This window comes from Muscardinus avellanarius (genome assembly GCF_963383645.1).
Source record: "Muscardinus avellanarius genome assembly, chromosome: 21".
Classification (NCBI taxonomy): domain Eukaryota; kingdom Metazoa; phylum Chordata; class Mammalia; order Rodentia; family Gliridae; genus Muscardinus; species Muscardinus avellanarius.
The window spans coordinates 16,937,938-16,951,297 of NC_137807.1; the positions used below are offsets into that span (position 1 = coordinate 16,937,938).

Here is a 13,360-nt window from a genome sequence, read left to right on the forward strand (position 1 = left end):
TCAGTACTTTGGAGGCTGTGATAGGAGGACCACAATTGGGAGACCAGCCTCAGCAACACAGCAAGACTTTACCAATAACCCACTGAGACCCTGTTTCAAGACAAAAATTTTAAAAAGGGCTGGGGGTGTAGGCCCGAGGTAGAATGCCCCCAGGTTCAACCTCCAGTACCACAAAAAAGGGGGACTGATTTTCATACACTTATTTTTGCTTTAATACGAAGAAAGTTTTGAAAGTTGTGTGTGTGTGTGTGTGTGTGTGTGTGTGTGTGGTACTGGGTTGGAACCCAGAGGCTTTCCACCTCCGGGCTATACTCCCAGACACACACACAATATATATATATATATATATATATATATATATATATATATATATATATATATATATGTAATTTGGAAACAGGGTCTCACTAAGTTGCTGAGGGCCTCACTAAGTAGCTGAGGCTGGCTTCGAACCTGTGTGATCCTCCTGTCTCAGCCCCCCAAGCTGGGATTACAAGCGTGCCACCACGCCCGACAGACCATGTTTTTTTTTAAGATGGGGTCTTGCTCTGCTGCCTAGACTGGCCTCAAACTCTTGGGCTCAAGGGACCCTCCTGCCTCGGCCTCCAAGTAGCTGGGACTCAGGTGGGTGCCACTGTGCCCTGGATCCTAGGTCTCCCAAGCCACGCCCATTTTGCCAGGTCTCCTAAGCCACGCCCATGCTCCTTGGGCTCCTAAGCCACGCCCCTTGCCTGAAAGTGCCCAGACTAAGACTGGGGGCGAGTCCCTTTCGACTCCCCGTTTCCTCGTCTGTAAAGCAGAGGTGGAAACAGACTGCTAGGAGCAGATGCCGAGGGAACAGCGTGGCTCCCGCGGGCCCCCCAGTGCCCTGCGCCCCTCCCGAGGGACCTCCCTCCTCCTTCCTGCCGCACCCAGACACGAGGCGCCGGCACTGCAGCACACGAGCTGAGGCTTTACTGAGCAGTCTGCCAAGCCCGGCCAGTTACCGCGCCGCCATCGGCCCGGGGGCGCCGCAAGACAGCGGAGTGGGTGGGGGGCTGGCCCGAGCGGTGGGACTCACAATGCCAGTGGCCACCAGACCTACCCGCCCTCCGCAGAGTCTGAGTGGCCAGGCCCGCCAGACCCCAGGCCACGTTGATGGGAGGCCCCGAGTCAGGCAGGGCCAGGCCCGGGCTGCTCCGCCTCCTACCCCGTGGTGGACGGCGGCTGGGCATCCTCGAACAGGGAGGGCAGTGAGCCGAGCGGCTGGGCATCCTCGAACAGGGAGGGCGAGTGAGCCGAGCGGCTGGGCATCCTCGAACAGGGAGGGCAGTGAGCCGAGCGGCTGGGCATCCTCGAACAGGGAGGGCGAGTGAGCCGAGCGTGTGCGAGGGGCAGCGGCGTCGGGCAGGTCAGCTCCGGGGACACCAGAGGGAGGACAAGGCGCAGGGGTGCGTGCAGCCGCCGCGGCGAGGCGAGGCGAGGCGAGGGGCTACCAGCGGACCAGCCTCAGCTTGATGACCTCTCCATCCTGGGGAGTGTAGTCCGCGATGCCTGCGGGAGCCGATGGAGCGAGGGGCTGGAGCTGGGCCAAGTCCCACCCCACCTCCCTGAAGCTCCAGTGGGCTGGCTCTCAGCCGGGACACTGAGCCCCGGGGCCTCGGAGCCATGGTCCCGAGGCCACAGGCTCATTTTGCAGTTAGGGGAGCCCCAGAGAGTGGGGGTGCAGGAGTGTATGCTGGCTAACAAACTCAGGGGTGAAAAGAACCAGAGACCCTGAAAATGCTGACGGGCTGAGTCACTGTCTCCATAATGCCCCAGGGTGGTCAGGAAGATAAATAAAAAATAAGAAATAGATATTGGAGAGTTGGAAGGGCCCTCTGAGAACCCTGGTGTCAGGGAGATTTCCTTTCAAAGATGCTGTCCTCTGAATGTTTCCCCACGATTTTTATGTTGGAACCTAACCTGCAGAGTCATGTATTAGGGATGGGCCTCTGAGCGTTGACCAGGTCACCCAGGTCATCACGAAGGTCCCGAATGGGATTAGTGCCCTTATAAAAAGGCTCCGTGCTGGGTGTGGGGTTCACACCTATAATCCCAGGACTTGGGGGGCTGAAACAGGAGGGTCACAGGGTCCAGGCCAGCTCCAGGAACTCAGCCCTTCTGCAACTTAGCGAGATCCAGTTTCAAAATAAATAAATAAGAAGGGCTGAGAGTGTAGCTCAGAGGTACACTGCCCCTGAGCTCAATCTGTAGCCACACACACACACACACACACACACACACACATACTACATACATACAATACTCACTACACATATATACACACATACATAAACACACATACACAATACACACATATACACACATACACATATATACACACATGCACACACACATACAAACACACACATACACATACTACATACATACACATACTCACTACACACATATACACACATACACATATATACACACATACATAAACACACATACACACGTATACACACATACACACATACATACACACACTCACTACACACATATACACACATACACATATATACACACATACACATACACACACATACAAACACACATACACATACTACATACATACACATACTCACTACACACATATACACACACATACACACACATACACACATACACACACACACACACACACACACACACACACACAGAATGTAAAAAGTTGCAAGCAGAGAATCGCCCTTTCCCGTGTGCTAGCCACTAGCCACATGCTGCAACTGAACACTTGAAATCTTAATACAAGAAAGAAAGAAAAGCATGTAAAATATGTCATCGATAATTTTACATGGATGACATCTGGATTGGTATTTTGGATATACTGGGTTAAAGAAGTAATATTATTATTACTATACTGGGGTTTCAACCGGGGGACAGTCTACCTCTGAGCTACACCCCCAACCCTATTAATTAATTAATTAATTAGCAGTACTGGAAATGGAACCTAGGGGCATTGTACCTCCGAGCTATACCCCCAGCCCTATATTATAGTCTTTTTTATTTTTATTTTATTTTTTGCGGGTCTGGGGATGGAACCCAGGGGCATTCAACCTCCGAGCTATACCCCCTTCCCTATTTTTTATTCTTTATTTTGAAACAGGGTCTCACTGAGTTGCAAAGGGCGTCACTAAGCAGCTGAGGCTGTCGGCAAACCGTGATCCTCCGGTCTCAGCCTCCCGAATGCTGGGATTACAAGTGTGCGCCACCACGCCCAGCTCTGATTTTCTCAAGTTTACATAATAACCTCTATAATAATTCTCAGAATTCAGTTAAATAATTCTTTTGGGGATGGTTGAGTACTGGGGATTGAACCCAGAAGCATTTTACTTCTGAGCTACACGTCCAGCCCTATTTGATTTTTTATTTTGAAACAGGATCTCACAAAGTAGCTGAGGGTCTGGCTAAGCTGCCGAGGCAGGCCTCAATTGCAATTTTCCTGACTCAGTCTCCCAAATACAGGGATTACAGGCCTGTGCCACCATAGCCAGTTAGGGTGCTGGGGATTAAACCCAAGGCTGCTCCACCTCTGAGCTACACTCCCAGCCCTTTTTAGTTTTTATTTTGTGATAGGATCTTGCTAAGTTGCACAGGTCGGCCTCGAACTCGCGATCCTCCTGCCCCAGCTTCCTGAGTAGCTGGCCTCAGTTTGGTAAATTAGATCCAACTCTGAGCGTCAGTGAGGCTGTGAGGCGCGGCCCGGGGAGGGAGTAGGGGAAGCTGGGTGGGTCGATGTGGCTGCTGGGTCAGTTGGGTAGGGACGCATCCGGGTGGCCGGCCACCAGACTCACCTTGCAGTAGGGGCGTGTCAGGATCGCGAAGGAGCTGCCAGAACTCTCGGTCTCCGACTACTTTCCCCAACACAGAGGTCAGGTAGGGGCCTGACAAGGAGGCCTGCGTTTCGTACCTGGTAAAGGGGAAGGTGGAGAGAGGGAGGAGAGGAGACTTCTTTCCCCAGGAGAAGCAAATGGTGGCTGAACTGAGTTCCGGACAGTCAGGCACATCCTAACACTCAACTAATCGTGGTTTGGAAATACTTGAAAACAATTGTATCTGTGCTAAACATGTGCAGACACGGAGAGGTTTTACTAGTTTAAGGATCGTCACAGAGCAGCCTTGTCCCTGGTTAGTCCTTAAATCTTCAGGACCAGAGTCGATAAGTAGCCGAGGCTGGCCTCAAACCTGCGATCTTCCTGTCTTAGCCTCCCGAGTGCTGGGATTAAAGGTATGTGCCACCACACCTGGCTTGCACCAAGATTATTTTGTTTTATTTTGCGGGTCTGGGGATGGAACCCAGGGGCATTCGACCTCCGAGCTACACCCCCAGCCCTATTTTTTATTCCTTATTTTGAAACAGAGTCTCACTGAGTTGCAGAGGGCCTCACTAAGTAGCCGAGGCTGTCCTCGAACTGCGATCCTCGTGCGCCACCATGCCCGGCTTCTAAGATTATTTAAGGCTAAGAATTCTGCTTTTTATAAAAGCTAACTTGTGGTGGCGCACGCTTGTAATCCCAGTGCTTGGGAGGCTGAGACAGGAGGATCACGCAAGTTCGAAGCCAGCCTCGGCTACTTAGTGAGGCTCTCAGCAACTTAGTGAGACCCTGTTTCCAAATAAAATATAAAATGGGTCTGGGAGTATAGCCCAGAGGTAGAAAAGCCCCTGGGTTCCACCCCCAGTACCACCAAAAATAAATAAATTAATTAATAAATTAATTAATTAATATAAAAGCTAACCTGTACTGAGTACTTCCTACACACAGGACCCTATGCCCATGAAAGTCAAGTGGCACAGTCCTTACAGACTCTGCCTCCACAGCCTCTCTCAATGGCAGTGCTGGCCCCAGGCTATGTCAGGACAGCTGGGACCAGAAAGAAATGCAGAGAGTGAAGCAGAGGCGGAGCCTGCACCTGCCCCTCCCGCCATGGCCCCTTTTCAGCAGGAAGAATCGAGCCGGGAGGGCTTACGTGAATCCTCCCAGCTCCTGGGCCGTGTTCAGGACATTCTCCAAGGAAGACCCGGCGGGCACCGCGATGGCCTGTTTGTAGGGCGGCAAGACGCTGGAGACCTTCAGTGTGACGCTGATCGTCTCTGGGACGTGGAGCAGTGCAGGGACCTCAAGCGCTGGTGCCAACATGACTGCCAGGGAGGAAGGCAGGCAGCGCGTGCGACAGCAGCCTGGACGCGAGCGCTCCCTTCTCCGGCAAACACCCTGTGTCCCCCGCCCTGCCACGTCCTGGCCCCTGGCTTCCTCAATGTTGTGACGCCCACTCAGCTGAAACGTGACTGCCACCCCGGCCTCCCGGGGCCCTGGGCCTCCACCTCCTCCACCAGAATCCCCTCCCCTCCATCCGCCCATCCGCCACACAGAGCGGCAGAGAGGGCTCTTTCCAGAATGTACTTTTTTTTTTTTTTTTGGTGGTACTGGGGTTCCTGGAAGCCTGTCTACCTCCGGGCTACACTCCCAGACCTATTTTATATTTTTATTTGGAAACAGGGTCTCTTAAGCCATCGCAGCTGGCTTTGAACCTCCACAATCCTCCTGTCTCCGCCTCTCAAGCGCGGGGATTACAAGCCTGCGCCACCGCGCCCGGCTGGAATGTACTTTTGATCTGTTGTTCCCTTGTTCCCTACGATGGCCACACTTTCTTTTTATATGTATGTACGTGGTAGGGGAGAGCCGAGCCCGGGTCCGGGTCCATGCTAGGCATGTGCCTCACCGCTGAGCACGGCCGCCATGCCTGCCAAGCTGCACGCTCTCAGACCAGGCTTTGCAAGACATCCTTCAGGCTCCTCACATGTCTATTTCTCTGTCCTTCCTTCCTTTCTTCCTCCCTCCCTCATTCCCTCGTTTCCTTCCTTTCTTCCTTCTTTTTGTCCTTCCTTCTTTCCTTTCTTTTTGCAGTTCTAGGGATGGAACCCAGGAGCATTCTACCTCCGAGCTACACCCTCTGCCCTATTTTTTATTCTTGATTTTATTTATTTTTTTTTTATGGTAATGGGGTTCCTGGAAGCCCTTCTACCGCTGGGCTACACTCCAAGACCTATTTTTATATTTTTATTTGGAAACAGGGTCTCTTAAGCCAGCATGGCTGGCTACGAACCAGCGAGGCTGGCTTTGAACCTGCGCGATCCTCCTGTCTCCGCCTCCCAAGCGCGGGGATTACAAGCGTGCGCCACCATGCCCAGCATTCTTGATTTTAAAACAGGGTCTCACTGAGTTGCAGAGGGCCTTACTAAGTAGCTGAGGCTGTTCTGGAACCGTGATCCTCCTGTCTCAGCCTCCCGAATGCTGAGATTACAGGCGTATGCCACCACACCTGGCTTATTTTTGTTTTGAAACAGGGTCTGGCTAAGTGGCTGAAGCTGGCGAGAACCAGAGATCCGCCTTTCTCAGCCTCCCCAGGCATTGGGATTACGGGCGTGCACCGCCAGGCCTGGCCAGAATCTTCTCTGGCATCGCCATCCCCGCACTGAGTGTCAAGAGGCCGTGCCCACATCCCATGCATACCCACACACTCCTGCGCCCCCGTGAGTTGGGATCAAGTCCTGCCCCGTGCTGAGAGGGCTGTACAATCTTAAAGCGCTGTGCGGCCATCAAAGGCCCCGCTACCTCTCTGTGCCTGGCAGTCTGGGAAGGTGAGATCCAGGTAGGTCTTGTGGTTCAAGACAGGCAGCAGCTGGGAAATGGTGAGCGCGTTCTGGAAGGTGCCGCCTTGCAGGCCGGTCAGCAGGGCCGCCCGCGCCTGGAGGCACGCGGTGCCCAGCATCCCGTGGGGCCCGGGGGATGCTGTCAGCAGCTGCGACGGGGGCAGAGAGGAGCAGGTGAGTCGGCAGGCCCCCGGCCCCTCAGCCCGTCCAGCCTCGCTGGGCGGCCATGCCCCTCACCTGCAGTGCCAGCGGAGTGCTGTAGACATTCCCAAAGTAGCCCTCGGGGGTCTGGGCCTTCAGGATCTTCTCCCGTGCTGCCGTGATGGCCGTGCTGATCCGCTGCTCCAGATCTGGGTTGAAGTTGGAGCGCTCCAGACAGATGAAGGCCAGGCCTGCCATGGCCACCGTGTCTGGGGACAGGGACTGCCATGAGCTGGGTCGCCTCCTGGGCGGGGCGGGGCCTTGGGCTCAGGCCCTCATGGCAGGGGGAAGAGGCAGGAGGGCCTGAAGAGAGGGCCAGCCCGGCCAGGTCGGCGGACCGCCAGCCAGCCCATCTGCCAGGACTGGCCCTGCCTGGGCACTCGATGTCCTGTCAGGACATTTCTCGGTCACTCTACTCCTCGAGGGCCAGAGGTCAGGAGGCGAGACTTGAAATAGAGGCTGAGTTGCTGAAAGTCTTGCTAAATTTCTGAGGCTGGCCTCAAACTTGTGATCCTCCCAAATGTACTTCACTTTACTCAAATGTATGGCCCTGGGTCCCCAGGGCCTCTTGCATGCTAAGCACATACTTTCCACTGAGCTAATTTGACTGGGAAGACCACCTGACCTCTTCAGGGTCCCTGCGGTGAGTGTGTGATGCTCCGCCTCAGGACACTCCGTCCTCAAAGCCGCTCCCAGCCTTGTCCTGACAGTCCCTGTCTAGACTCCTAAGGGATCTGATAAGAAGGGTCCTGGGAAGAGCACACCCGGGGCCAGGCGTGCGGTGTTCAGTAGGAGCTTGAGGCATGCCGGCCCAGCCTCAGGAGTGTCCTGTGTCTGTTTGTTTGTTTGTTTGGTTGGTGGTTTTGGGGGATTGAATCCAGGGACACTGTACCTTCAAGCTACATCCCCAGCTCTTATTTTTTATTTATTTATTTTTTGTGTGGTACTAGGGATGGAACCCCGGGGCATTCTACCTCTCAGCTACACCTCCAGCCTGCAAAAGGCCCGCAAAGGGCCTCACTACGCAGCTGAGATTGTCCACGCACCGCGATCCTCCCGTCCCAGCCTCTCAAATGCTGGGATTCCAAGTGTGTGCCACCACGCCCGGCTTATTTTTAAATTTTGAAACAGGGTCTCACAAAGTTGCTGAGGCTGGCCACGACCTGTGATCCTCCTGTCTCTGTCTCCCAAGGGCTGGGCCTCCGGGCATGCACCACCCACCAGCCCAGGGGAGGCTGGGCACACTCACCCACGGAGCCGTGGCCCTGGTGCAGGTGGTCATGTTCCACGGCATGCAGGAGCTTGCCCACCACGTGGTCATGGACCCGCTTCTGGTGCAGACACAGGGCCAGGATGCTGAGGCCGTACTGGTAGTAGCTGGTGTGGGGCTGGCCCTTGTGATCGTGTCCTGGGAGGGAGAAATCAAGGGGGTAGAGGGGCCATGCCTCTGCCCCCTCCCAGCAGGCAGCCTGGCCAGCATGTGGGACCCCGGCCAGCTTGTGAATGCGATGACCAGAGCCCCGGGAAGAAGCGGGTGAGTGGGAACAGAGAGACTCTGAGGAGGACGGAAGAGAGGACAGGGCTGGAGCAGCGCCACCAGGATCAGACTTAGGTTGAAAGCTCGCTCTGTCTGGTGAGTGCCAAGCCAGGTCGGGAGGCCCACGAGGAGCCAAGGTACGCCAAAGAGGGCTGGGTGGGCGGCCCGGAAGGTGGGCAGTCAGGTCAGTCTTGTTGGCTGAGCCCCAGGACTTGCTAATAGCAAAGGGATGCAGGAAAGGCTGGCCCGGGCACGGCCGCCGAGGCAGGCTGGCCCCTCCACGGGTGATGAGATGCGCACATGCAGAGGGGGAGACTCCAAGTTCTGGTCCCCACCAGGACTCGTCTGACGGGCCCTCCCCACTCCCCCCAGCAGGTGGTGTCCCCTCACCAATGGCCTTCTTCTCATCCTCCAGGAACCTCTTGAGCTGTGAAACCAGCCTGTCACCCTTGCGGCCCCCGACGAACTCACAGTTGGCCCTGAGGGCCAGCAGGTAGAGGGCCAGCTGGCCCATGGAGGGCGTGGCTCGGCAGTCACCGCCGCCGTCATCGCTGGAGGCAGACCTAGGACAAGGCCAGCCAAGGACACCCGGTGAGCCTGGCTGTGGGCTCACCCTGCACAACATCACAGAAAAGAAGGAATCCCGGGGGTTGGACCTGTCACTAGAGCCATCAAAGCTGGTGCAGTCAGCTGTGCTGTGGTGAGGTGTACGCTACAGATATTTAAGATGAGGGCTGGGGCGTGGACCACTATCTAGCTTTCCTAAGTCTCTGGCTTCAAGTCCTAGTACCACAAAAACAAAAACAAATCCTAGCATTCAGAGCCGGGCGTGGTGGTGCATGCCTGTAATCCCGGTATTTGGGAGGCTGAGACAGGAGGATCGCAGGTTTGATGACAGCCTCAGCAAGTAGCGGGACTCTCAGTAACCTAGCAAGAACCTGTTTCAAAGCAAAAAATTAAAAAGGGGTTAGGGGTATAGCCTGGAGGTAGAATGCCTCTGGGTTCCATCCCCAGTATGAAGGAAGGAAGGAAGGAAGAGAGGGGGGAAGGGAGGGAGGGAGGGAAGGAAAGAAGAAAATGATCTAGGCATGGTGGTACACACTTGTAATCCCAGTACTTGGGAGGCTGAGACAGGAGGATTGCGGGTTCACAGCCAGCCTCAGCAACTTAGTGAGGCTCTCTGCAACTTAGTGATATCCTGTTTCAAAAAAAAAAAAAAAAAAAGCAGGATTGGTAGTATAACCCAGAGATAAAAATGCCCCTGGGTTCTATTCCCAGTACCACAAAATAAATAAATAAAAATAAAAGATAAAATAGGCCTGGGGGTGTAGCTCAGAGGTAGAACACCCCTGGATTCAATCCACAGTACCAAAAAAAAAAAAAAAAAAGTGAACTATTAACTCAAGGATAGACTTTTAGGTCACCTGTGTTTGCCCCACATTTTGCCCATGCTTTGGCCCCACATGCTCCTTTCTGCTCCCCACTCTGCAGGAGTCCAAGCAGAAGGTGCTTCATGGATACTCCCGACTCTTCACCTCTCGTTCATTTCCCAGAACAGACCTTTCCCTAATCCTCCTTAATGAAGGACAGCAGCCGCGGGTTAGTGGTGTCTGCCTCAGGACCGCAGAGGGCGCAGCAGAGCCCCAGGCCCTGCGTTAGCATCCTCCGTCCAGCCAAGCAAGCCCATCCTGAAGGAGAACGGCCCGAAGGAACCCTTGCCTAAACCTGCCATCAAAGCACCGAGAGGACCCAGAACCCAGGTGTCCTGTCCCTCGGGACGTGGAGCAAGGCACAGGAAAGGAGAGGGGTGCAGCGGTACCCCAGGAGGCACTTCTGGTAGCTGAGCTTGAGACTGTGCAGGTAGAGGTCCTCCTTGGTCCCAGCCTGCATGCCGGAGAGGCGCAGGCCCACGAAGATGCTGGGGTTCAGGTGCTCCGGGGCCAGCTGGTCCATCCAGGGCAAGAGGCGCTGGCCCAGCCTCTCCACCAGCTGGCTGTCCAGCTCTGGGACCACTGAGGAAAGAAGAGGGTGCATGTGAGATCCCACCGGGCCACCAGCGAGCGGCCGCCTTGCCCCTACCAGGGCCGTCCCCAGGGAGTAAGTCCCCACGCCACCTGAATGGGAAGACGCAGGGGGAAGAGGGAGGCGGGTATCCCCAAAGAGAAGTTGGAGGGGTCCAGGGAGAGGCGGGAGGCTGAGGCCCAGGAAGGGAGGAGCCTGAGCTTAGCTTGGGGTAACCTAGAGTGGATCGCCTGGGGGCGCTTCAGACTCTATGCGCGTCGGGGAGCAGTACTGGGGATTGAACCCAGGGGTGTTCTACCTCTGAGCAACACCCCGGCCCCCTTTTTTATTTTTTTGAAACAGGGCCTCACTTAAGTTGCTGAGGCTGCCTAAAACCTATGATCCTCCTGCTTCAGCCTCCCAAGTACTGGGACGACAGTCATGGGCAACCACACTCCACCTCTTTTTATTGTATTTTGTCTATTTATTTATTTTGCTACTGTGGACTAAACCCAGGGGTATTCTACCTCCGAGCTACATCCCCAGACTCCCTTTTTAATTTTTTTTGAGGTACTGGGAATGATCCCAGGAGCATTCTACCTCCGAGCTACATGCCCAGCCCTATTTCTTTTTTTTATTCTTTCTTTTGAAACAGGGTCTCACTGAGTTGCAAAGGGCCTCACTAATTACCTGCGGCTGTCCGTGAACCGCAATCCTCCTGTCTCTGCCTCCCAAATGCTGGGATTACAAGTGTGCGCCACCATGCCCGGCTACTTTTTAAAAAATTTCCAGCAGGGCCTCACTAAGTTCCTGAGGGTCTTGCTAAATTGCAGAGGCTGGCCTCAGACCTGCAATCCTTCTTCTCAGCCTCCCAAGTGCTGGGATCATAGGGGTGCATCACCAAGCCCAGCTCCCAGGTCCTCCCCTCTAAGGAGATAAAGTGTCTGCACCAGCCTCCACATCTTATCTGGTCTAATCTGGGTGACTCATCAGGCCGGAGGTCAGAGGCCAGGGTGGGGCAGAGGGCTCCCTGCCAGTTTCAGGAAAACAAGGAGAAGAAAACAGCAGCGGCGGCGGGGGCACCCGACCTGGCAGCTGGGGGCTGAGAGCTGTTGGCCCAACCAGAAACCCAGGAGCCTGCTCAGCATCTGCCTTGATGCCGCGGGCCAGCTGTGTCAATTTCACAAGCATGTAAGCTTTACACTGATAAATGGGTGTGCAGAGGCAGGGAACATCCTTAGCCTGCTTAATGGGTGCAAGAGCGGGTCTGGGAGCCCTTAAGTGACGTGGCAGCAGCCTGCTGCACCCCAAATCCTGAACCCCGCAGAGTGGGAAGAGAGCTCTGTGGGGTCAGGCTGACGGGCTGACAGGCCCCGTGGGAAAAGGGGAAGCTGGGTGGCCCAACCCGGATCTCGCTGGGGACACATCAGGGACGCAGGGCTGAGGGTCTGACCACCCTGAGGATCACAGGACGGGCTTCAGGTGCCCACGGAAGGAAGGCCCTGGCCTGGACGCTTGGGAATGAGCCCAGCGAAGGCGCTGGAGCACCTTGGCTTCTTCACCTGACACCTGGACAGGTCTGCACCTGGCTGTCCGTTTCCTGCCCAGAATCACAGAGTAGTGTGTAGGGCTGCAGGACAGGGGAGTGCACAAGGCCAGAGTCCTGGGGCCTCCTTATGCACGAGTGGCCCTGATCCTGTGCCCTGAGTCACGGCACAGGCCCTGAGAGGGCCCGGGAGGTCCTTCATGGTCCCTGAGGCCCTGGGACAGAGCCAGGCGGGCGAGCCTCTGTGCACCTGCCTCTGCCTGGATGATCATCCCACTCCCTCCCCCACTCCCTCTTTGGTCTCAGCCCCCACAGGCCTCCGGGTTCTTGGAGAACCTCCCCCAGCCTCCCTCTCTCCCTGGACCCAGTGACTCCAGGCGCCCGTCCCGCCCCGGCTGGCTTCCTTCCTGCGATCTGCCCAGCGCAGTCCTTGATTTCTTTCCTTACAACATAAACTCTAGGAGAGTGGGGATGACCCTGCTCGTCCTCTGCCCTTCCCCAGAGCCTGACACCAAGCCTGGCACGGAGAAGCCTCCATGAATGCGTGTTGGAACCAGGTGTGGTGGCACAAACCTGTAATCCCAGTAATTGGGAGGAGGCAGCAGGAGGACCTCAGATTAGAGGCCAGCCCCGGCAATTTATGGAGACTCTCAACAATTTTTTTTTTTTTTTTTTTTTTTTTTTTGCGGGTCTAAGGGATGGTACTCAGGGGCATTTGACCTCCAAGCTAAATCCCCTGCCCTATTTTTTTTTTTATTCTTTTTTGAAACAGGGTCTCACTAAGTTGTGGAGGACCACACTAAGTAGCTGAGGCTGTCACAAAACGCAATCCTCCAATCTCAGCCTCCCAAATGCCGGGATTACAAGCATACGCCACCATGCCCGGCTGACCCTCAGCAATATAACGGAGACTGTTTCAAAGTAAAAAAATAGGGCTGGAGATGTAGCTCAGAAAAGTAGAACAGCCCTGGGTTCAATCCTGGTACCAATAAATCAATAATCGTCAGATATATACATGAATTTTAATACCTGAATTAACCAAGGGGATCTTATCTTGTGGGATCAGATACATAATTAATCTTAATACAGTGGCCAAACCCTGAGGTCCAGCGGGGTCCAAGCTGTGAGAGCCCAGAGGGGCAGGTAAGAGCCCATCCCACCCAAGCCTCAGTTTACCTGATACATGATAAGGGGGTTGGACAAGGTGGCGGGAGGAAAGAGGCAGGAAGTAGAGGCTGGCTACTCACCACAGATCCGAGCCAGGGCCCCCAGGGCCCCCAGCAGCAAGAGGAAGGTCTTCAGGTACCTCATGGCAGAAGCGGCTGGAGCAGCAGGTAGGAAGCCCTCGCCCCTCAGAGGGGAGGCTCACTGTTCCCACAGAGAGAGCAGCCTCCGGTCA

At 55.0% G+C, this 13,360-nt stretch overlaps 1 protein-coding gene across 1 annotated transcript; it reads right to left on the reverse strand.

Annotated features, from left to right (window-relative positions):
* Positions 1–1,471: 1,471 nt before the first annotated feature.
* On the reverse strand, positions 1,472–13,272 carry TCN2 (transcobalamin 2; the record flags this gene model as incomplete). The annotated part of the gene is made up of 9 exons (XM_080717376.1): positions 1,472–1,533; positions 3,819–3,934; positions 4,993–5,164; positions 6,639–6,825; positions 6,914–7,086; positions 8,127–8,285; positions 8,805–8,977; positions 10,234–10,426; positions 13,209–13,272. The coding sequence occupies 9 exons, from the start codon at positions 13,270–13,272 to the stop codon at positions 1,472–1,474; spliced, it is 1,299 nt and encodes a 432-aa protein (XP_080573502.1).
* Positions 13,273–13,360: the final 88 nt, after the last annotated feature.